The sequence below is a fragment of the Coloeus monedula genome (genome assembly GCF_965178545.1).
Source record: "Coloeus monedula genome assembly, chromosome: 1".
Classification (NCBI taxonomy): Eukaryota; Metazoa; Chordata; class Aves; order Passeriformes; family Corvidae; genus Coloeus; species Coloeus monedula.
The window spans coordinates 111,379,202-111,401,182 of NC_138781.1; the positions used below are offsets into that span (position 1 = coordinate 111,379,202).

The 21,981-nt window shown below is 40.7% G+C and overlaps 1 protein-coding gene across 4 annotated transcripts in view; it reads left to right on the forward strand.

The window, feature by feature from the left end:
- MIB1 (MIB E3 ubiquitin protein ligase 1) overlaps nt 1–7,441 on the forward strand; it is a 78,354-nt gene extending 70,913 nt beyond the window's left edge. For all 4 annotated transcript variants that reach the window (XM_082286866.1, XM_082286864.1, XM_082286865.1 and 1 more), the window contains one exon: nt 1,036–7,441. In XM_082286866.1, the coding sequence (XP_082142992.1) occupies nt 1,036–1,176 (141 nt within the window). In that variant the 3' untranslated portion in view covers nt 1,177–7,441. The remainder of the gene's footprint in view (nt 1–1,035) is intronic.
- The last annotated feature ends 14,540 nt before the right edge of the window (nt 7,442–21,981 follow it).

Consider the following 21,981-nt stretch of genomic DNA (forward strand, 5'->3'; position numbering starts at 1 on the left):
TGAGCCTTGTCTGTATTTTGTATTATGTATGAGATCAACATTTATAATTGTTAGATATATGTGATATGTCTCAGATCTGAGGACATCTTAGATTTGATTTGATCTACTATAGAGTGGTCTTAACAATTTTCATCTGGTGTAACATCTGTTCATTTACTAACATTTGATAAACTGTTATAAATGAAATCCTAATATGGCTGCAATATGTTTATGGTGAAGGAACATGCCTTATGAAAACTTCAATTTCTGCACATGACAAAAGATGAAGGACATTGTTCCTTAGTGGCTTGGTACAAAATGAATTTTGCCATTGAAGAACTTTAAAAGATCTTTTTTGGGTATTGGCTATCACTTTACATTCAGCAATTAAAACTGATTTTAAAAGTTTGCTGTGCTGCTGTTATGAGTTAAGGTTACAGATTTACTAAACTGTTCTTTAGTTGAAACTTGAGGTGTTCTTTTGGTTGAAAATCTAGATAACTTCCTCAAACAAAGTACTGAATTTTTGCATATCGTATTGATTATGCAACATTTTTATTCCTTCTGTGGGTGTTGAGTGCTTGGTCTTTAGAGGTAAGTAAATGAATGGCTAGAATGCCCTGAGAAGAAATTTGTAAATCATTACTCAAGCGTTGCATACATCAAATTGTTTGTGTTTTGTTCCCTGGAATATTACATGACATAAAGGAGAATATTTCTGAAGAATGTTTTAATGTTGCAAACTTGGGTAATGATATTGAAAGTATGATGTCAGCCTACGACTAGATTGTCTTAATAAAAGGAATCATATTTAGAAAAAATCTACATAGTTACTTGTGTCTTGATGGAGTAGGAAAAGCCCATATATTGTAAGTCAATGTGGAGTAAAAATGGAATTTAAAGAAACATCAGTTTAGCTTGATGGCTGGGTTATGCTATGGCAATTTTCTGCGATGCTTAGGATCACGTATTTGTTGTTAAACACTTCATATGTTGCATATTCAATACTGTATAACAACTGCCACTGACTGTGTAACCTGTCAAAATCTTTTCCAGACTATGTGTCCTGTCTGTCTGGACCGCCTGAAGAACATGATCTTTCTGTGTGGCCATGGAACGTGTCAGCTTTGTGGAGACCGAATGAGCGAGTGCCCCATATGCCGCAAGGCAATCGAACGGAGGATCCTTTTGTATTAAACAGGGCCAGTGTCTTTTACTAGGTTGTGCAAGAGTAAGGACATGTTGATGGATTAAATCTCTGTAAGTTTGAAAGGCAGTAAAGGGTTCTAATGGAAACATTTCTAATACTGTAGCACAGGTTCATTACATAATAATTGTTTAAAGACTCTGAATGCACCAAATAAAAGAAACAGTATTTGAACAGTCAGCTTGTAGCTTTACTCTTAAAAAACATCTAAGCCTACTGCTAATTTAAAGCAGTCTTTTTTTCATTTTCTTTCTGTCTTCTTCTTCCCCTTAAAGTTTAAAGGGACAATCTTATTTTGGTTTTGTTCATGTGTATCATGTATGTATCAGATGTCAAGTGATGTAAGGGAGTTTTTTTTTTATATTGTCAGTTACTACCAAACAAAAATATTTAGGATTTTTTTCGCTTTAGGCTTTTCTGGAGAGTGTCAACATTTCCTGTGACATTTCTGATTCACAGTAATTTCTGTCTTGAAATACACAGTCATGAAAAATCTGTACAAAATATATACATAGTAGTAATAAATATACTATTCCCATAAGGTCAGGCCTCAGAATACAATGTTAAGGTAATTCTGACTTTATCATGCCTTTTGTTCCTGAGGATGGGTTGTGTAGGAAACAGGAAAAGGAAAAATCTGTTTTAGAAACATTATGTTTCCAAAACTGCACTTTAGTCTAACAGGTTCGAGCTAAGTAACTTAAATAGTGAGTTCCACAATTCTCCTAATTACTTGGCTTTGCATGGAATTGCTTTTAACTTGAGTGGAAAGGAGGACATTTGAGCAGTGGGTCAGTTATCCCTTTCAAATGAGTGAATTTGATCAGTTGTGGAGAAACTTACACATGTGGAGCCATTTAAAAATTGTGGGTCTGTGAATTCGGAAAAAAACCAAGATTCTGCAAGATTTTCTTTCAAAGTGAGTTTTATTGTCTCCAGGCAAACAGTGTCAACAGCAAAAGAGAATACTTAATATTGATTATTCATCTAAGTGGGGTGTTAACACCAGAACTTATCTGTGAGCATTACTGAGTAATATTACAAATGAAGATATTGCTGACAGAAAGTGAATTTTGTGAGCTGTGCCTAGTTGAGCTGAATCTGGCTGAAGGAGTTTGCTGTCATTGATGTGATAAAAAACTGCTCCTGACCCCCAAAATAAATGCTATTGTCAGGGACTGCAAACTATTAACATTTTTAAAACAAAAGCATCCTTTCATCCTTTTTTTGGTAGAAAATAGCTGATTTAAGGATCTCTTGTAGCTAAAAGGAATCTGTGCTAACTCCTAAGCGATTCAACAGTTTTCTGAGTGCATAGTTCACATAGCCCTTTGCCATTGTGCAGACTTCATTTGGATGTGCTCTTGCAGAACAATAAAGACATCCATGCTGGAGTCACTTAGGTGCCTTACTAGCAGCTAAGATGAATTTATCATTGAATTCTCATTGCATATGTCGGAAATGTGGACAAAAGGATAGTTCAGGGAAAGATCCAAGTAAAGATAAAGATGCAGTTGTGGTCTTCTCAGAAAAATCAGTCTGTCTTCTGAAGCTTATGTTGATATGCCTGAAGTTTGCAAACAATGGCAAATGCTCAGAAGACTATTACTAGTAAACTGTAAAGATAGACAAACCTTTAAGCAATAAGATTTAAACACTGAATAAAATTTTCCAGGAAACAAGTACAGTGATACATTGGAAAAATGTATGTAGAGTGGCTTTTGACACCATGAAGTGATGTAATACACAGCCTTACAATAGCCATCTTTAATCCTCATCCAGCATTCCAATCCAGCATTCCAAATGTTCCTCATTATTTTCAGTGTTTTTTCATTGGACACAATCACATCTGGAGTCACTGTAGTAGTCTGTTTTATTTTGTGTACTAGTGGTCATCTGTTCTCAGATAATCTGCATCTGTATTCTTGGCCAAATGAAGCAGCCTTCCCTTTTTTTTCTTTCTTGGTTCTTATTCTATAATATCAAGATTTCAAGGAGTTCTGGAAAGTTTTTGATATAAGGCCTTTTTTCAGTTCAGCATTTTGCTATCTCCACTTGAACTCCACATGCATCTGAGTCTTCATTGCAATTTTTATTTGGCCAATATGCACATCACTAAGGTTTTCGGTTTGGTTTTTTGGGGCTTTTTTGGGAGCGTTTTTTACAGCTGAATTTTCTATACTAGGCTTCAGTTTCTTGTCAGGCTTCTCCTGGAAATACTTCTATAGTAGAGTGTGCCATTTGATGATCCATTTTGAATTTTAGCCTGTCACTCGTCAGATTTGTACCTTGGTTTCCTCTGTCTCTGGCATACATATTTTGTCCTCTTAATTCCTCAAGGGGACCTCTGCAAACTTGTCAGCACAGATGCAGGGTGGATCTCTTCTTGATAATGCAACTCAAAACTGAAACCTCAGTATGTCAGTTTGCATTTTCCTAATTCTTTTTTGCTGGAACAAGCCAGAGTTACTTGAAAGTATTCCAACTTAGCATCAGTTGAATAATTCAGCTGAGTTAGAACAGATCTGAAGCATCCTGGGTGGGAAACTGGAGTTGAGTGTTAAGTATTCCTAGTCTGCAGGAGGCACATACTTGTAGCATAGATAGGTAAATGCTGTATTAGGCTTGTCCTTTCGAACAGAGAAGATGTAAATTACTGTTTAACACCCTCACTACTTGAATACCATCACAGTCCTATGGAAACAGAGACAGTGACTGAAGGTACTGCTGTAGAAGCAGCTTTAGTCTCCTGTACTGCAATCACAGTAGATGTATGTGACTGCATAGGAGTTTGTGATTGGACTCATTCAGCAGTGTTGTGTGCCAGTTGAAATTGAAGTATGTCAGTTTGATGCTACTTCGGTGCCAAGAAAAACAACGGAATTAGAAAAACTAGAAAAGCTAACCAAGGTGCTTGAATTATTTATATAGGTCTCTTATTGACGGCTGCAAGAGCTGTATCTTGTCTGGAGTTTGCCTTTCAAAAAACTTAATGAGAAAAAATGTTTCCAAATCCAGTATCATTTATGGAAATACATATTTGTATTCAGACCCTCTCTTTTCCTACAGATGTAGAAGGTGAGCTAGTGTTGAGGAACCCAGTAAGCTCATTCACTTAATTCTGTTGTTACCTGTGCAATGTGCACAGATTGCAGATGTTTAATTGGATAGAACATATTTGAAGGATGAGAAGTTCACTTGAAAGCCAAAGGGGATCATAACAAGTAGTAGAGTTGAGGAAATACCACTGTGCGTCTGTCTGCAGCAGAAGATTAAAGTCTAAATTTCACCTGAGTGAAGTGAAAATTAGAAAAATCAGTAAGGTGTCTATCTCCAATTTACTGTAAAATCGTAGAGTGTAAGGGTTGTAAGGTTTGTTACATCTATCCCCCAGCATTTAATAGCAATTTTGAAATTAAATGGATTGAAATATCTCCATTTGTTTCTTGAAACAAGTAACAATACACCTAAAAGTTGTTCAGTGTGAGGTATGCTCAGATGTTTAGGTAAAATACTTCCTTTTCCATTCATTAAGAGACATAAACAGTCATATCACTACACAGTGATTTAAAGTGTGAAGACGACCTAAGAGGTTAACAGAATAAGCTTAATAGTTGTGGATTGTTAACTTTTGTATAACTATGTTTGACCTTCTTCCCCCCATCCAAAACTTGTGTCATCACTTCCTGTGGCCCAAGCTCATATGGCACTTCTCAGAATCTGGGCTGTTGTTACCTACTTTCCATTTGCTGGATTACTGTGTAAATGTATGTTGGGGTTTGGAGAAATCCCTTTTTCCTGAAGTGGATACTGAAAACTACACTGGTGAGATAGTAAACAAGTTACTTTGTAAATGTGAAAGTTTGATTAGAAGGTGGTGTTCTTAACTTGGACTGGGTGAGGATATAGCAGATTTGCACAAGTACTTGTGCCTTGTTAGCATAGTCTTACAGTTGGTATATTAGCTTCTTTTAAAGGGGTGAAATGGTCTTTTAAAAATAATTAAGTACTTATTGTGTAGATATTTTCTAGAGATGAAGGGTTATGTATGTCTAATTATTTTTAGCAGTATTAATTGCAGTTAGTGTAAACACTAAATTGTTTGAAGAAGCTGCTTTCAGCTAGTGATCTGAGCTTCCTCCACAAAACTAATTGTCAGAAATTTAATTTTACTCTTCCAGTAGCAGCTAGTGAACTGAAGAACGTATCCTGTTCTTTGTGCTGCAAGGGTCAAGTTTTCACTTAAAAAAACCAAACCCCAACAACACTACAGTCTAACCTTTAGCAGTGCTACCTCCTTTCTGTCAAAGTGCTGAATTCTTCTCTAGCTGTTCTTTGTCTTTGGGAAGGGATGGGGAATGCATCAGTTTTCTTTTGCTTCATCAGTTTTGATGTCTGAATACATTGGGAAGGTTTTTTACTCTATAAATTTACTGTGTAAATTGCATACAACAGCAGTGTGATTTGCCACAAAGTACATTGTATACCTGTCTTGTATAAGTTGCTGGAATTCATACTGTTGTCTTTTTGTGCATTTCATAACTTGTTTGTGTTGAGAAAGCTAAACTGTTGTCTGCAGAAGCTTTAGTATGTGCCATTTTTATAGCTAAGCCTGTGGTAAATACGCAAGTTCTCACTCAGGGCTTTTTAACAACTTAAACACGTTCACAATATTCTTCAGCACATCTTGGAGAATACTAGAGATTTAATGACTGCACAGTGCCTTGATAGAACTATTGAATGGGCAGCAGCCATAGGGTCTTCACAGAATGCAAGTATCTTTCGAATCCAGTTAATGAGTTGATGTTAATATAATTGTAATGTTCCTGCCATGGATTTATAAACTTGTATATACTTTCTGTAAAGGAAAATTGGCAAATTTAGGTATTGTTAAGCTTTCTGAAAGCTGTTTAATTGTTGCACTGGTCAGGAGGGTCTGAAGGGCGTAATATTCAAATTTACAGAAGCAGCTTTTGTGTCAAAAGACAGCTGAGAAAATTTTCTGTATGTGACATTTTTAGTGTGAGGGAGAGGTCTTTGTATAAACATGTAAAAGTACCTGCTTTACTCTGATCTAGTAGATCTTTTGTAAGTGAGAGAGAAATAACCAACAACAAATTAGTATGTTTGTATGCCATTTCATAGTTAAAAATCTTTGTCTCATTTTGAGCTTCTAGGAAATACTTAATTTGTCCCAACTAGTGTCTTTATGAATGCAAATTATTCATGTTAGAAAACAGGTTTTACTGAATCACACGAACATTTTTGCTTTTGTTAAAACTAACTTTGTATTTTCAGTAAACTGTAGATTTTGACATGACTGTTTATTGGAGAAATTTAAGGTTGCCTGTGTGAATGTAGTGTATTTCTGTATGCAGATAGCATTATATAATTGCTTACTTTAAAACTGCTTAGGATGGCCTAAGCTTTTCAAGGGAAATGCTGATGTACTGTATGGTTAGTAAACTGACTTTTTCAAGAGCTTTGATTTAAAAGTATACTTGGACTGAATTAATACTGATTTTTTGCACACAACATTGGAAAAAGGGTGGTGGCTCATTTGTCTTCCTCCTTCTTAGTTGTAATGATGTTAGATGTCATCATGAAATTAGAAAATTGTATACCTGAAAAAATATTTGCAAACTTGGTTACTTGTTGGCATGCAATGTTTAAAAGTGCACCAGACTTTACTGAGAAAGTTTGCAGTCCAAAGTTCTTAAAAAACCTGGTTCTTTTATGATATGTTCCTGAAGAATGAGTTTGTGGAAGCATCGGAAGTGCTATGTGCCTTTGAATCTCCAAGGTACTCAAACTTTGTTAAAGCAGCACAGTAGAAGTTCGAAGGGTGGATTATGTTTTAACAACAAAAAGGTTGATTTAAAATGATATCTGTATTATGTGCAAGTTTTCCTGTAAATATGCAGTTCATAGTACTGTTCTACTGACCAGAGTTGCTGTTTAAGTGTACGTTAGACTCTGTGTTTACTTGTAATTGAATGGCCTTTACAGATCTGGCTACATGAATGTGTTCATTTAAACATCTCCTGCCAGATACAGTAACTTCCATATTCTGAGACAACAGATGCTGCATCATAGTTTGTACTTTTAGGATTCAATTTAATGGATGCATTTGTACAAAAAAAAAAAAAAGTCTATGTAATCAAAGGCAACAAAACCAACCCAGTCTTATATGGCTTAATGTTTTTGTCTTAGTGTTCAGGTGAAAAAAGGAACTGACAGAATAAAAAGTTTGTTGCTCTCTTTCTCAGTTTCTTTTCATTTTTCAAGTTTCTTCAGCCTTGGTTTATATGAGAGGTCTGTATGAAAACATAGTGTTTTCAAATACTTTTGAAAAAAGCTTTATTTTAAAATAATTGATGCAAATTGTTGAAATACATTTGAAGTAGCCTCTTGTTCATTGCTTTGGGATTTACAAGCTGTTTGTGTATTTCTCTGTACATGTTCATCGAACATGATGGGAGCAGTGTTGGCATTGGTTCAAGACTTGATCTCTGTGGTCTCAAGGGTTTCAGCCGCTGCTTTTGATTGCAGGGGAAGCTGCAGGTTTTGCTGGTGTTTGGTCTTGATGGGTTTAGATTTTGAGAAGGCTAATTCATACTGTACAATATAAATAATTATATTGTTAATTGTATTATACTGCTAAATATTGTTATAAATTATAATAACTTTATAATATAAATACTGTGCAATGCAGTTAATTTCTGTATAATGCACTTTGCTGTTCTCTTTCCAGCTGTATCCCATATACAGTCATTGCTTTTGATGGCCATGGTTAAAGTGCATGGAGATTTTGTTTGGATTTGACGTGAATTAAGTGCAGAGGGTGGTTCTTCATGGGTGTACTCTGTTTCATTTAGGGAGTAAAGATTAGTAGTAGTATTGGAATAAAAAGCATTAGCCTTCCTTTTCAGACTTGGTTTTCCACCATAAGGAAAGGAAATATAAGTTGTCAGAAACAAAATTGTTGAGTTCTTGTTGTGCTTTGTGCAGCCCTGCTCATGACAGTGACATGCATTGGAAAACTTCTACTTTCAAGAATGAATCATATCAACTTTTTTTGATACTTACAAAAAGATTTTGGCTGGAAAATACTTCAGGGTTTTAAATAGTTTGTTCCCTTTTCAACAGAGTAGTATTTCCTTGCTTTCCAGGAGATAACTAGGGTGGGGTTTTTTTGTAATCTTTAGGGATTGATGCTGTGATGGATTAAAATAGCTTAAATTACATTAAAAGTCGAGAACTGTGCCAACTGGCAGTGTATAAACTTCAGTCTTTAACAATGCAAGACTTTGTTATGGGAAAGTCAGTGCAATACCTATTATTGTTAGGATTTGTTGATACTTACTTGACTGCCTTAGAGAAGCTAATAAACCTTAATTTCTGTAAAATTGCCTAAAATTGTGAAAATACACTTGGGAGACTATAGTGACCTCTTGGAACACTATAACACCATTTCACTGATTTTTCCTTAAAAATAAATCTGTGGGAGGTAAGGAGACAAACTTAATTCTGAGCCGATTTCCCCACTGATGCTTGTCCATCCTAAAGTGTGTGAGTATTTCTCCCACAAGGGGTCAGTAGCACCCTCCCTTTGGCACAAGTTTTTATTACACTATAAGCAGAAAGCAAACAAGGGATAAGGATAATGATGATTGCATTAATAGGTGGGTGGACCAGACCTCTCTTGTCTCCTTCTTCAAGCGGGCTAAGTATAATTAGGTTATTTGCTGACTTCAGTAAGCACCGTATTCTATCCTCTGACTCTCATGTGACATGAACATTGCTACTATTGATTAGGGCAAAGTTCCAGTGGAGTGTTTGCCTTTAGCTCTAGTTGAAAGTATTCATTTAGTCAAGCTTTTTTTCAAAAGCCTGCAGTTGGAGCAGATAAACTATATGAGAGAGCTTGTCCAGCGGGCAGGGGAAAAGAATTCTTGTATGAGTGTCCCACATATTCTTAATGATAACCACAGTCTCCCTAGATGGCTAGAGCTGATTAGTATTTTCCACTCTGTAATAACACAGCTTATAGTTAAATATGCTTTGAAGCCTTTCAGGCTGCTCAGTGGAAGGATTGTCCAGCTTCTCAAGGCTTCCCTGAGTATGCAAGTTACTTGAAGGTCAGAAGTTAGAAGTAACCCATAATCTTTCTGCCAAGAGGCTGAAGAGACCAAAGAGCTATTCCTTCAACAAAAATTTCCAACCCTTGTAGCAAAGTCATGTTTCACAATTGGGAACCTTGAGATGGTCAATGTCGTTCAGGCACAGGTTCTTACATGTGTTGAATTTAACAAGGCGCCTTCCTTACCTTTGTGTTTGCAACTCTTGTTATTCTCTCTGTCACATCTGTTGCAGTTTTTGTATTTCGTGTCCTCAGTGCTTCTGTTCACACTATGCAAATCCTCCATTTCAATTATTTCTCTGTCTGTATTTTTGATAGCAGAACTGTGTCCCTTCCTTCTTGTATGTTCCTTCTGAATGTCCTCCTGTTTTCCTTTGCACTTGAGGTTGGCTTAAGCATAGTGAGGCCCTGTCCTCATGTCCCTAACTCCACTCTTCAATTTCATGTACTGACAGGAGGAATTCCTGAATTTGGTCTTGGCATAATTTCACATGAACTTATTGACATCCCTTATTTCTCTCCATTGGTGGCATAAGAAAGAGTTTTGGCTACCACCTGAAGAAAGGATGGGGCCACTTCTTTTGTCTAGTTACCTCTGATCTCAACCATGTGAGGAAATTCAGAAAGAAGTAGATGTTTCAAGGTTGTTTGGTTTTGGTGGTGTCTTTCTGTCCTATAGGCCACCTGTCATTTTCATTCTTCTGTATCCTGGGTTCAGTTTTTGGTGACAGCTGAAGGGTTTCTTATCAAAGAAACTTAAAAACAACTAGAAGACAGAAGCTTCCATCTAGAGTGTCTTGTGCACTTTTGTTGCCTGGAGGAAGTTCAGTAGGATTGCTTGCAAAGAGGAGCAGTCTGATTTTGGACTTCTTACTGCCTCCATAAAGCATTAGGAGAAAAATTCCATCTCTTTGAATAAAGTAGATCTGAAACCACGTTCCAAGTAATACTTTTCTACTAAGATTTCATAGCCTCTAACTGTGTATATACCTTATAGTTGTAAGGTATTATGATATTCCATGTGAAAGCTATATACAATTAATAGCAGTTACACAGCATTTATTTCCCAATGGCCATAGATTGTTGGCTTTGAAATACAATGCTATTTATTCTTCCTCTCTTCTTCTTCTGTGATGAGACTTGTAAAATAAAGATTACTTCAGGTTTATGTAGACAAGGCTGCTTTTCCTAACATAAGCCTGTAGTTCAGCTGTTTGGGGTATAGCCATACAATTCAAAGCATCATGCTCAAGTTCTTTGACTGTTTTTCTGATCTGTAGCACACGGCATTTAAAACACCTAATTTATATTGATCTTGGGTTTTGGTCAGGTGATTCTGATTGTATGTAAGGCTGAGGAAGTCTTCATATTGTCGTTGTCCTCTGAAGCTGCATTCTCCCGCCTTTTCATGTGGAGGACATAGGGTCTGGAAGCACCGTACTTTTTTTGTTGAGATAGAATAGTATGTTAGAATAAGGGCAGTGGGAAACCTAAAGCTAAAATACAGTCATAGGCCTAGTTCTTCTGGAGTTTGTGAGGTAAGAAACTCAGGTGGCAAATTTGACTGAGAGAAGAGTATCTACTGAGTTTTAAATTCTTCTGTACCCTCTCTGGAGACCTTGTAGCATGGATACATTGAGTCCTGCTGTAACCCTGCCGTGTCCTGCATGTGCCACCACCCTGGATAGGTCCCTCCACACCAAATCTCCCTGGACTAATATGTCTTATAGTACTACTGAAACTATTCCACACATGGAGAAGAAAAGGCATGGGAGTTAAAAGCCAGTCCCTGATGCAAAAGTTGTGGATCTGCTGTTCTGTTTAACACAGCTGTCTTCCCATGGCACCAAAGAGGATGTAAAGAAGTGATCTTGACTCGGATTTACAGTGAACTGTGGCTGTCTGCACCCAGGCAGCAGCATAAAGGAGCTGCTGCAAATCAACTGCTCAGTAATGAGCTGTTTGAGGTGCCTGCCCTGCAGCAAGCAGAAGTTGGGAGCCACTTACGCTTTTAAAGTGTTGCAGCCAAGTAGGGTTGAGTGGACCAAGCCCTCTGGGCATCTACTTATCCTGAGCTGACATTGCTTTATTGGTAAGTGGCATGGAAGTGAATTAGATTTGAAAAGCATATCTTCATTAACAAGATTGGGATACCAGACATTTAATTTTAGGTTTTATCTGCTGTGCTGAATCAAACAGTGATACCAAGATTTGGCAAGCAGTTGTTGAGCAGTCCAGGAAAGGTTAGTCATTGCCTTTTGTAGGAGTTTCTCAACTTTGAGGACGTAGTCAAACAGTCCTCAGGAAAGAAAAAAATCATCTAGCAGGAGTGTTTCAGAAGAGTTATCTTTTTTTTTTGGTTGGTTGGTTGGCTTTTGTTTTTTTTTGGTTTGTTTGTTTTTTTTTTTTGTTTTTGTTTTTGTTTTTGTTTTTTTTGTTTTTTTTTGTTTTGGTTTTTTTTTGTTGTTGTTGTTGTTGTTGTTGGTTTTTTTTTGTTCTTACCCTCTACTGGATGGGAGCTGTGTCTGGTTTTTCATTTCTCTTGCCAGTTTTCATTTAGCCAGAAATGCTGCCATAATTGCTACTTGCCATCTGAATTCACCAAAATCAAATAAAAATCTCATGTGTCTGTTCCTGACCACCACACTACCTCTCCCCAGAGCATCCTTCCAAGGGGATGAATGTGCACTTGTGGGCTATAGGAGAGCTAGTGTTATCCTCTGTAACTTTCCAGGACAAGGAAAGAAGTGTAAATGTTGATTTGGTCTGATCTTTTTCTTTCTGACCATCTTCAGTTATCAAATGTTGGGATGCCTTTTTTTCACATGGCATTTAATTTTGAGAGGAAGTCAATGGGGGCATCATTGCTGTGCCTGGAATTCTTGGATTTGGCTGTCCTTTCCTACAAAATCAGGCCTGTTGGCCTAAAATAGGTTGTTTTCTGAGATACAGGTATTTAAACATTAATCTAGCCAGCTCTGCTCACAGGAATATTAAGAGATGGCTTGGACCTGGCAGGTTTTTCTAGGGAAGGTAAGGAAGTGCTTAGCACATCCCAGGTTAAGCTCTTCCCGGTCACAGCTCAGTGCTAAATGCTGTGTGACCTGCAATGTCTGAAGGGTAGATAGAGCTTAAGGCATCTTCATGGCACAGTGCTGTGTCCTTAGGATCTCGCAGGGGGAGCAGAAATGCACTGCATCCATGATAACGTAATATTTTTCATGAGTTGGTGCATCTGGCTTTTCTAGAAGGGTAGATGGCCTGAGACAAAGTCAGTAGGTACCCCAGGGAACCTGGACATAGAGCACTGGGTGGTGCTCGGTGCTCTTAGCCCAAAATTCTAGAACAAGTTTGCTTGTGTATCTGTGGATTGGCTGTCAGTGAATTAGAAACAAGAGAATCTATAAGGCACCAGCTTTCCATGTTTGAGTGAAAAGTGTCCTTCCCTGTGTGTTGTTAATTTGCTTCCTCCTGATATGGAAGGAACAAAGGAAGCTAACAAGCCTAGCTTGTTTTGCTGCAAACTGTTTATATGCAGCATTGAACATCTCCTTAGGTAGCTTTGAATGTGGACAGGCAAAAAAAAAAAGGGGGGGAGGACAGAGAGGTCTTTAATGATGTGTTACGTTATTGATGGTATTTCTAACCCAGAGGAGAGCTGCCTGCCTCGAAGCTGTGGGCGGTGTTACCCACAGTAACTGCTTGCTTGTGCATAGTTCATTTTTGTTTTATTGTTCAGGAAAGATAAAGTGGTGTCTCTGCTAAGTGTGGTGACTGGCTGGGAAGAGCAGCCTGGTTCTGTTGAGCACAGCTGCCAAAACTGGAGCAAGCCAAGGGAGAGCGGTTCTTTTGTCAGGGACAGAAATGTGGTCTGACACAGCTTTCTTATCAAAGGGAAGGATTTTTCACTTCAGGAGGAAGTTTGGCTGGGAAGGCATCGGATAACTTTTTTTTTTTTAGCTCTGCGGGAAGTCCTGTATAAATGTGTTTTCCATGAATGTAATAGTTCTGCTTCTGACTCTCTGGAGAGAACATTAGTGACTGTATATGAAGGAAATAACACAAAAGTGACTAAAATATTTTTCATCTGAGTAAGTCAGCAAACACACCTTGCACGCTCACAGCCAGGAGCCATTTGCTCTTGGCTTGTGCCATGGGGTTGACAAAAAGTTGTTCTCTTTTTTTTCTAATTTTTTATTCTAAGTATTTCTGAAAGTTCCCTTGATCCATTCCAAGCCATCATGTTGTAGTTAAATTAAAACTTAGCCTTTTCTTTTGGTAAATACCTTGTGTAACAGGAGTGATTTGTTTGTGTTTCAGCTTAAACTTGGATAATTTTGTTTAAACTTAAAGAACCTATGTGTATTATAGAGAAGTTTCTCTAATACCATTGAAGAAACAAATTGTCCTCTAGCTGAGGCCATTTGATTGTGATTTGTTAGATTTGGTTTCCGTGGTTTTCCTGTGAGTCTTTACACAAGTCACTTAGTTTTGTGTTTCCTCTCTTCCTCAAGTGTGAAATGAGAAATTACTGCTTGGGGGTATGAAAAGAAATGTGCTGGTGTATGCAGGGAATCCTACAGCAGCCTTAATGAGTTCCTGAAGGTAAGATGCCTCCCCTGCCAGCCAGTCACACAGTGGTGTACCCACTCAGTTTACTGTTCTCCTGATGAAAAACTGAAACCTGGTACTAGTGCTACTTCAGTCTTGCCACAGAGCAAATAGGCATAAAATAAACTAATATCTCCCATCACCCAAGCAATGGGAGTAATTAATTAACTAGTAATTATATACAAATATGTATTTTATTATACTTAACAAGTAACTGATTGATCATTATTTCCTCATTAAAGCTGTTCATGAGAAAGAGCTGTATTCAATACAGGTACTGAGTTATAACTTTAAGTAAGCTGACAAAATGCCAGCTTTTGGGTGGCAGCATTTCTCTGACATTCTGTCTCCGTGATCTTGTCAAGTGTACTGAAGCATTTTATAAAGTGCTTTCTGAAACTCCACCTCCCACAGCCAGTGGGTGTCACTGCAGCATTGCAGTGAGGGAGAACAATTTTGGGGAGAAAGAATAAAAGTTCAAGTGTATGTTGTGTTTTCTTTAAGTTAGAAATAATTGCAGAAGAAAAATTAAATCCTAACTTACTAACTTAGCAATTTGCATAGATGTTTCTTGGAGATGCTTAAGGGTTTGAAATACTTACTAAAAAAAACCCCTAAATATCCTAGATGACCAAGGCCAATCTTCTGATAGAATTCATGTCACTGGCAACTTCCATAGTCATGCTGGCCCCAAATGCTGGCTTGCTTCCTAGTGCTGAATGTTATGCACCTCACAGATGATGGTGGTTTAAAAAAACTAACAACAAAACAACCAAAAACAAACGCCAAAGAACCCCAAAAAGCCTTTCCTTGAATTCTTTAAAAACCACTTACATGGAATTCTTGGTGTTTGCAGACCTAAATCCTTGTCGTGGTTTGATGCAGCTGAGTGTTAAGCACACAAAATCTGTTATTTTTATAAGGGGAAAATAAGAAAAACTAGAGAGCTGTGAGGCAAAACATGTTTCAACTTAAATGGTTGAGGTACAAAGAAAGAGTTTTATTACTAATAGAATTAAAAGTAAAAAGAAATAACAAGAAATTAAAGCAAACACCCCCCCCCTCCCCCTTCCAGCACTTTCCTCCTTTTACCCAACTCACACAAAGGCTAACAGAAGATGGGATTTTAGTCAGTGTTGCAGTTCTTGAAAAATCTCTTTCTTATGCTTAAGGAAAAAAAGGGTTTCTTCTGCTTCACGTGGTTCCCAAACTGCCACCAGCAGCAGACCCACACAGAAAGAAACAATCTGCTGTGGTGTAAAACATCTCTCTCATGAAAAATCTCACAGTTCCTTCACACTGCCAAACATAGGCCATCACATGGGGTTATTCATCTTTTCAAGGATGAGTTATTTTCGCCTGCACACAAAGGCTTTCTTCGCCACAAGTCTCTAAAAGCCTCTCACTGCTTCTATATAGCCTGGCACTCTTCACAGTCTTCACGGGCCAAACGTGAATTCTCTGTCCCCGATGTCCTTCAAATGGATTAAAGAGACAAACAGTTTGTGATATTACAGTTTCTTACCACGGCGTGCAAGAAGGTTTTTTAAGCTACGCATGAGAAACGCGGCACCACCCCCTTCCTCTTTTCCTGAACCTGGTGGGGGAGGGTGATTGTAACCTGCCTTGTATCAGAGAATATTTTCCTCCAAATTTGTCCAAACTGGCACAAATAATTTAGTGGCACCCAAGGCGTGGCTCAAAGGAAAGTGAAAGAACCTGTACTAATTACATTTTGGTCTGAATTTAATTAGTTTGTGTTGGGGTAAAGTAGTCACCATGTTGGTTGAGTTCATAATGTCTCTCTGGTTTGATGTACCCAAGTCTTTCTGGTCCCTAGGCCTGTTTGCCTATCCACAACTTGCTCCAATCTTGTCCCATACGTAACTTTTGCAGAGCAGGGATTCAAATCCGGATTTCTATTTTGCTGTGCTTGGTGATAATGATTTATAAGAAGTTAACAGAGGTACAGGCAGTTCAAAGTGTGTATGATATGTGGTTTCTCCGTCCTAACCCCAGTCCTAGTTTCAGTAGCCTTTTTTGGGGGTTTATTAGTAATTGCACCCAGTTTGTTAGAGGTGGAGGAGATGGGGTTTCCCAGCCTTTCATGTCCCTCTGCTTTTAATTTGAGACATTATCTTTTGAGAATGTTCAGTTTCCCCTGGTTGTTAAAGAGACCACCTTCCTGGTATTTTATCTGGTAAGCTTCCTCTATGTGGTTTGCAGCTTGTCTAGAATGAGAACTCAGATTTCTAGGGTGACTAACAAGACATCTGACCCAGAAGTGGAAAGTCCTGAGTGATGCGGGGAATGGGAGGATATGGGCCAAATCCTGAAGAAATTCTCTGACCCAGTAGCTTGGAATTTTCCCCCTGAACAAATTCAGAACCCAGCTGAGGTGGGGAAATATCTGAGAGAGAAATACAGTGACAATTCTAATGAGAAAAAGCTCATTGCAGTATGTGGGGCCTTGGCATATGCCTATCGCACACTGCTAGGTACTGTAGAGCAGTAGGTAAAGGTAGAGGGGCAGGAAGATAAATCAGCAGACACCCCAGTCACACTTGGCTGCAACCAGATGGAGATCCTAAGCCATTGACAGTGGCTCCTGTCATGAGAAAAAAGTACACAACGAAAACTGATTGCCCAGTGAAAGGTGGTGATGATGCAGGGGAAGGAACCTCAAAGCCATCAACTGACTCAGGCACAGAGAACATTACTGAGTCCATGTCCATAAAGGACCTTCACAGCCTAATAAAGGACTACACCCGACGGTCTGATGAATCCACAATAAGTAGGATGGTCCATATTTGGGATGCTGCAGGTGATGATGTGATGCTGGATGGTGCTGAAGTGAGGCATTTAGGATCCCTGTCGCATGATCCAGTGATCGACCAAGCGATGATAAGGGGGGGCTGACTCTGCCAGTCTCTGGACATGGGTTTTGACAGGCGTGAATGAAAGGTATCTGTGCACAGGCGACTTCTATATGCAGCAAACCCAGTGGAAGACCAGGGAACAAGGGATCCAACGCTTGAGAGAGCTAGTGGTGGTAGAGATTGTCTACACGAATGACCCAGGATTGAGGAGTCCAGGCAGGGTCAGAGTTGACGCGGTGATGTGGTGAAAACTCATACAACTTGGGCCACAAGAATATGCTTCTGCTTTAGCAATGATGAAACCGGATCACGGTGGGAATGGGACCATGTGGGATATGGCGATGAAGCTCCGAGCATATGCAGACTCCGTACATGGCCCAACACATGCAAGAATCGCAGCTGTGGAAAAACGTCTGTAGAAAGTGGAAGAGAAGATAGAGAAGAATCACCAGGAACTCAAGAAGGAGGTTAAAGAGGGCCTTCTCCAAATCTCGGTGGTACAGATCAGAGATTCTGCTACCAAACGCAGACGTTCCCCAGAGAGAGAGAGAAGGTACATCCCATGAAGTGAGCTGTGGTATTTCCTGTATGATAGTGGGGAAAACAAGAGAATGTGGGAGAGACAACCCACTTCTGCTCCTGGCAGCACGGGTGCATGAATTGAAGGAGCGCAAGACTCAGAAAGGAAGTTCTACCAAAAAGGAAGTAGCTCCAGTTGCCAGTAGCCAAACTGCCAGAAATGATGGAAAAGACGACGACATGTCCGATTCCCATGAAGGAACCTCTAAGATGCAGGCCCAGGGAAAGAAGGATAACCAGGACTAGAGGGGCCCTGCCTCTAGCCAGGTAGAGGCCAGGGAAAACCATGTTTTTTGGACTGTGTGGATTCATTGGCCTGGTACCTCAGAACCACAAAAATGTGATGCTTTGGTTGACACTGGTGCGCAGTGTACAATAATTCCATCGCAGCATGTGGGGGTAGAATCTGTTTCTATTGCTGGTGTAACAGGTGGATCACAAGATTTGACCCTGGTGGAAGCTGAGGTGAGCCTGACCGGAAATGAGTGGAAGAAACATCTCATTGTGACTGGTCCAGAGGCCCTGTGCATTGTGGGCATAGACTTCCTCCAAAACAGGTATTTCAGAGACCCAAAGGGACTCAAGTGGGCTTTTGGAATAGCTGCTATGGAGACAGAGGGCATTAAGCAATTGAACACTTTGCCTGGACTATCAGAGAACCCATCTGCAGTAGGCCTTCTGAAGGGGTAAGAACAAAGAATACCAATTGCCACCTCAACAGTGCATCATCAACAGTACTGGACAACTCGAGATGCTGTGATCCCCATCCACAAGATGATCCGTGAGCTGGAGAGCCAAGGGGTGGTCAGCAAGACCCACTCACCCTTCAACAGCCCCATCTGGCCTGTGTGCAAGTCTGAAGGAGAATGGAGACTGACTGTGGACTATCGTGCCTTGAATGAAGTGACTCCACCGCTGAGCGCTGCCGTGCCGGACATGTTGGAGCTCCAGTACGAGCTGGAGTCCAAAGCAGCGAAGTGGTACGCCACTATTGACATTGCCAATGCATTTTTCTCCATTCGTCTGGCAGCAGAGTGCAGGCCTCAGTTTGCCTTCACCTGGAGGGGTGTGCAATACACCTGGAATCAAGTGCCTGGAAGCACAGTCCCGCCATCTGTCATGGACTGATCCAGACTGCACTAGAAAAGGGTGAGGCTCCAGAATATCTGCAGTACATTGATGACATCATTGTGTGGGAGAACACTGCAGCAGAGGTGTTTGAGAAAGGAAAGCGAATCATCCAGATTCTCCTGGGAGCTGGTTTTGCCATCAAGAAGAGCAAAGTCAAGGGACCTGCTCGAGAGATTAATTTCCTGGGAGTGAAATGGCAAGATGGACAGCATCAGATTCCCACCAAGGTCATCAATAAGATCACAGCAATGTCTCCACCAGCCAACAGAAGGAAACACAAGCTTTCCTAGGTGCCATAGGCTTTTGGAGGATGCATATTCCCAAGTACAGCCAGATTGTGAGTCCTCTTTACCTGGTTACCTGAAAGAAGAACCATTTCCGTTGGGGCCCAGAGCAGCAGCAAGCCTTTGCCCAGATCAAGCAGATCGCTCATGCAGTAGCCCTGGGCCCAGTCACGACAGGACCAGAGGTGAAGAACGTGCTCTACTCTGCAGCCGGGAGCCATGGTCTGTCCTGGAGCCTTTGGCAGAAGGTGCCTGATGAGACTCGGGGCTGACCACTGGGATTCTGGAGTTGAAGCTGCAGAGGGTCTGAAGCCAACTACACCCCAACAGAGAAGGAAATCTTGGCAGCCTATGAAGGAATCCAAGCTGCCTCAGAGGTAATCGGAACTGAAGCACAACTCCTCCTGGCGCCCCAACTACCAGTGCTGGGGTGGATGTTCAAAGGAAAGGTTCCCTCTACCGAACACACCACCAATGCCACGTGGAGCAAATGGATTGCTCTCATCACACAGTGTGCCCATATCGAAAAACTGAGTCGCCCTGGGATTTTGGAAATAATCACAAATTCGCCTGAAGGTGAAAACTTTGGTCTCAGTGATGAAGAAGAACAAGAACAAGTGACACACGCTGAAGAAGCTCCACCGTACAACCAACTGCCATCAGAAGACACACGCTACGCTCTTTTCACCAACGGTTCTTGTTGAATCGTAGGGATGAAATGAAAGTGGAAAGCAGCCGTATGGAGTCCCACACGACGGGTTGCAGAAGCTACTGAAGGAGAAGGTGGATCAAGCCAACTTGCTGAACTCAAAGCTTTTCAACTAGCCCTGGACATTGCTCAAAGAGAGAAGTGGCCAAAGCTCTACCTCTACACTGATTCATGGATGGTAGCCAATGCTCTGTGGGGATGGCTGGAAAAGTGGGAAAAAGCTAATTGGCAGCATAGGGGAAAACCAATCTGGGCTGCTGAAGAGTGGAAAGACATCGCTGCCCGAGTAAGAAAGCTGGTTGTGAGAGTCCGCCATGTAGATGCTCACGTCCCCAAGAGTAGGGGCATAATGAGGAACACCAAAACAACAAACAGGTAGATCAGGCTGCAAAGATAGAAGTGTCACAGATAGACTTAGATTGGAAACATAAAGGAGAGTTGTTCCTAGCTCGGTGGGCCCATGATGCCTCAGGTCATCAGGGCAGAGATGCCACCTATAGGTGGGCACGAGATTGAGGGGTGGATCTAACCATGGACAGTATCTCCCAGGTTATCCATGATTGTGAGACATGCACTGCTATCAAGCAGGCCAAGCGGGTGAAGCCTCTGTGGTATGGTGGGCGATGGTCCAAATACAAGTATGGGGAGGCCTGGCAGATTGATTACATCACACTGCCTCAAACCCGCCAAGGCAAGCGCTATGTGCTCACAATGGTAGAAGCCACCACTGGATGGCTGGAGACCTACCCTGTGCCTCACGCTACTGCCCGGAACACCATCCTGGGCCTGGAAAAGCAAGTCCTTTGGAGGCATGGCACCCCTGAGAGAATCGAGTCTGACAATGGGACTCATTTCAAGAATAGCCTTATTAACACCTGGGCTAGAGAACATGGCATTGAGTGGGTGTACCACATCCCTTACCATGCACCAGCGGCTGGGAAATCTCCTTTCATTGGAGGAAAGTGAAAGAGATAAAAACTATTTATTTAACAAACATACAGGAAAAGGATAATAATGCTAAATAATAAAACCTCTCACTGTGGAGAGAAACCTGGGGAAATTTCAGAGTCCTTCTGTAGGTGTAATCTCTTTCCTTCTCCTTGGAGCTGGGTCATGGGCCCACATCCAGGGCCTCAGTGGAAAATTCTCCCAATGTGTTCTGATGTTGAAACAGTCCAGAAGACAAGAAGGGAAAAAACGGAAGTCACAGGAAAACAAAGTTCAACTCTCCGTCTCCCTCCGGAGAAAAGGAGCCAAAAGCTGGCTGAAAAGCAAGCAGGGTGCTTCCTCTGCTCTTGCTACTGCAGCGGAAGAATGCAGAGAAGAGTGTATCTGTGTCCTTGAACAACTGCTTTGAAAAGTTCACTTGGTTTTTTCCTCTCCCCCCCCCTCAGGCTCCATTTAAAGGCATGGAAAGGCACAAAATTAATTTCTGGGCATAGAGCAGCAATAGGGGATACACAGCATAAAGTCACCCCAAGACAGTGCTGAAGGTCACTCTGACTCAAAGCACCCACCTTCCCCAGAGAGTTGGCCATCCCCAAAGCCAGACAAGCACTGACGCAGATGCTCTTCCAGCCAGTGCTGGAAAAGATGTGGTTATACCCTCCTGGGCAGCCCTCAGGCCTGTGCCTCTCAGCGTGGCACAGCCCAGGCAGCTGTGCGGGCTCTGGACTGTTCACAGGACAGACATTGCCTAGCGGTGCCTACTCTTCGGAAAGGGCCTCCCTCACACAGGTTGTTGCTAAGGCCCACGTTGTCTCTGCCTGTGTTATCGTGAGGATGACAGTTTAAACAGGCCTTATCACTGTATATTCAATCAAGGTTTATGAGGGCTGATAAAGATGTCACCTAGTTGCTTCGTGTGTTCATTAAAACCCTATTCCCCAGTAGGACTTTGCTGTATTACATTTTCTTTTTTCCTTCCTTCACTGAATTTTAGGTATCTTCTGAAGAAAGAGGTATGTGTTGGAAGGGAAGGCATAATGCTTACTTGAATAACCCTAATATTTCTGCAGGGAAGAATTTAAAAAGCCCAAAGCCCAAAATTAGTAGCTTGGTTGACACAACCCTATCTGTATTTAATATTGTGCATCGTCATAATTGCTTATTTAATAGTTCAGGAAAGTTTCCTAAATGTAGCCTATGCAGGGCAGTAAAGTGACTTGTGTGCACTTCCCTGCTATGCTGTGTTGGTGCTGAAGGTGGCTTGGGAGGGGCTTGGTGCTACTCGGTTATGATACAGGATGTTGTAGATTGAGTTCCCATTGTGACTTTTCCTGATGGATGGAGACTGCATATTTCCAACACAGGAATGTAAGCCTTGTTGGCTTACTGTTCTGGTTGTATGTCAAAGCTGAAGAAATGATTGCAATAAAGAGGTAGTTATATAAAATGCACCCATAATTTTTATGTCATCTGTCTGTGATCAGAAAGCAGGCAAAGATTAAGTCTGTCTT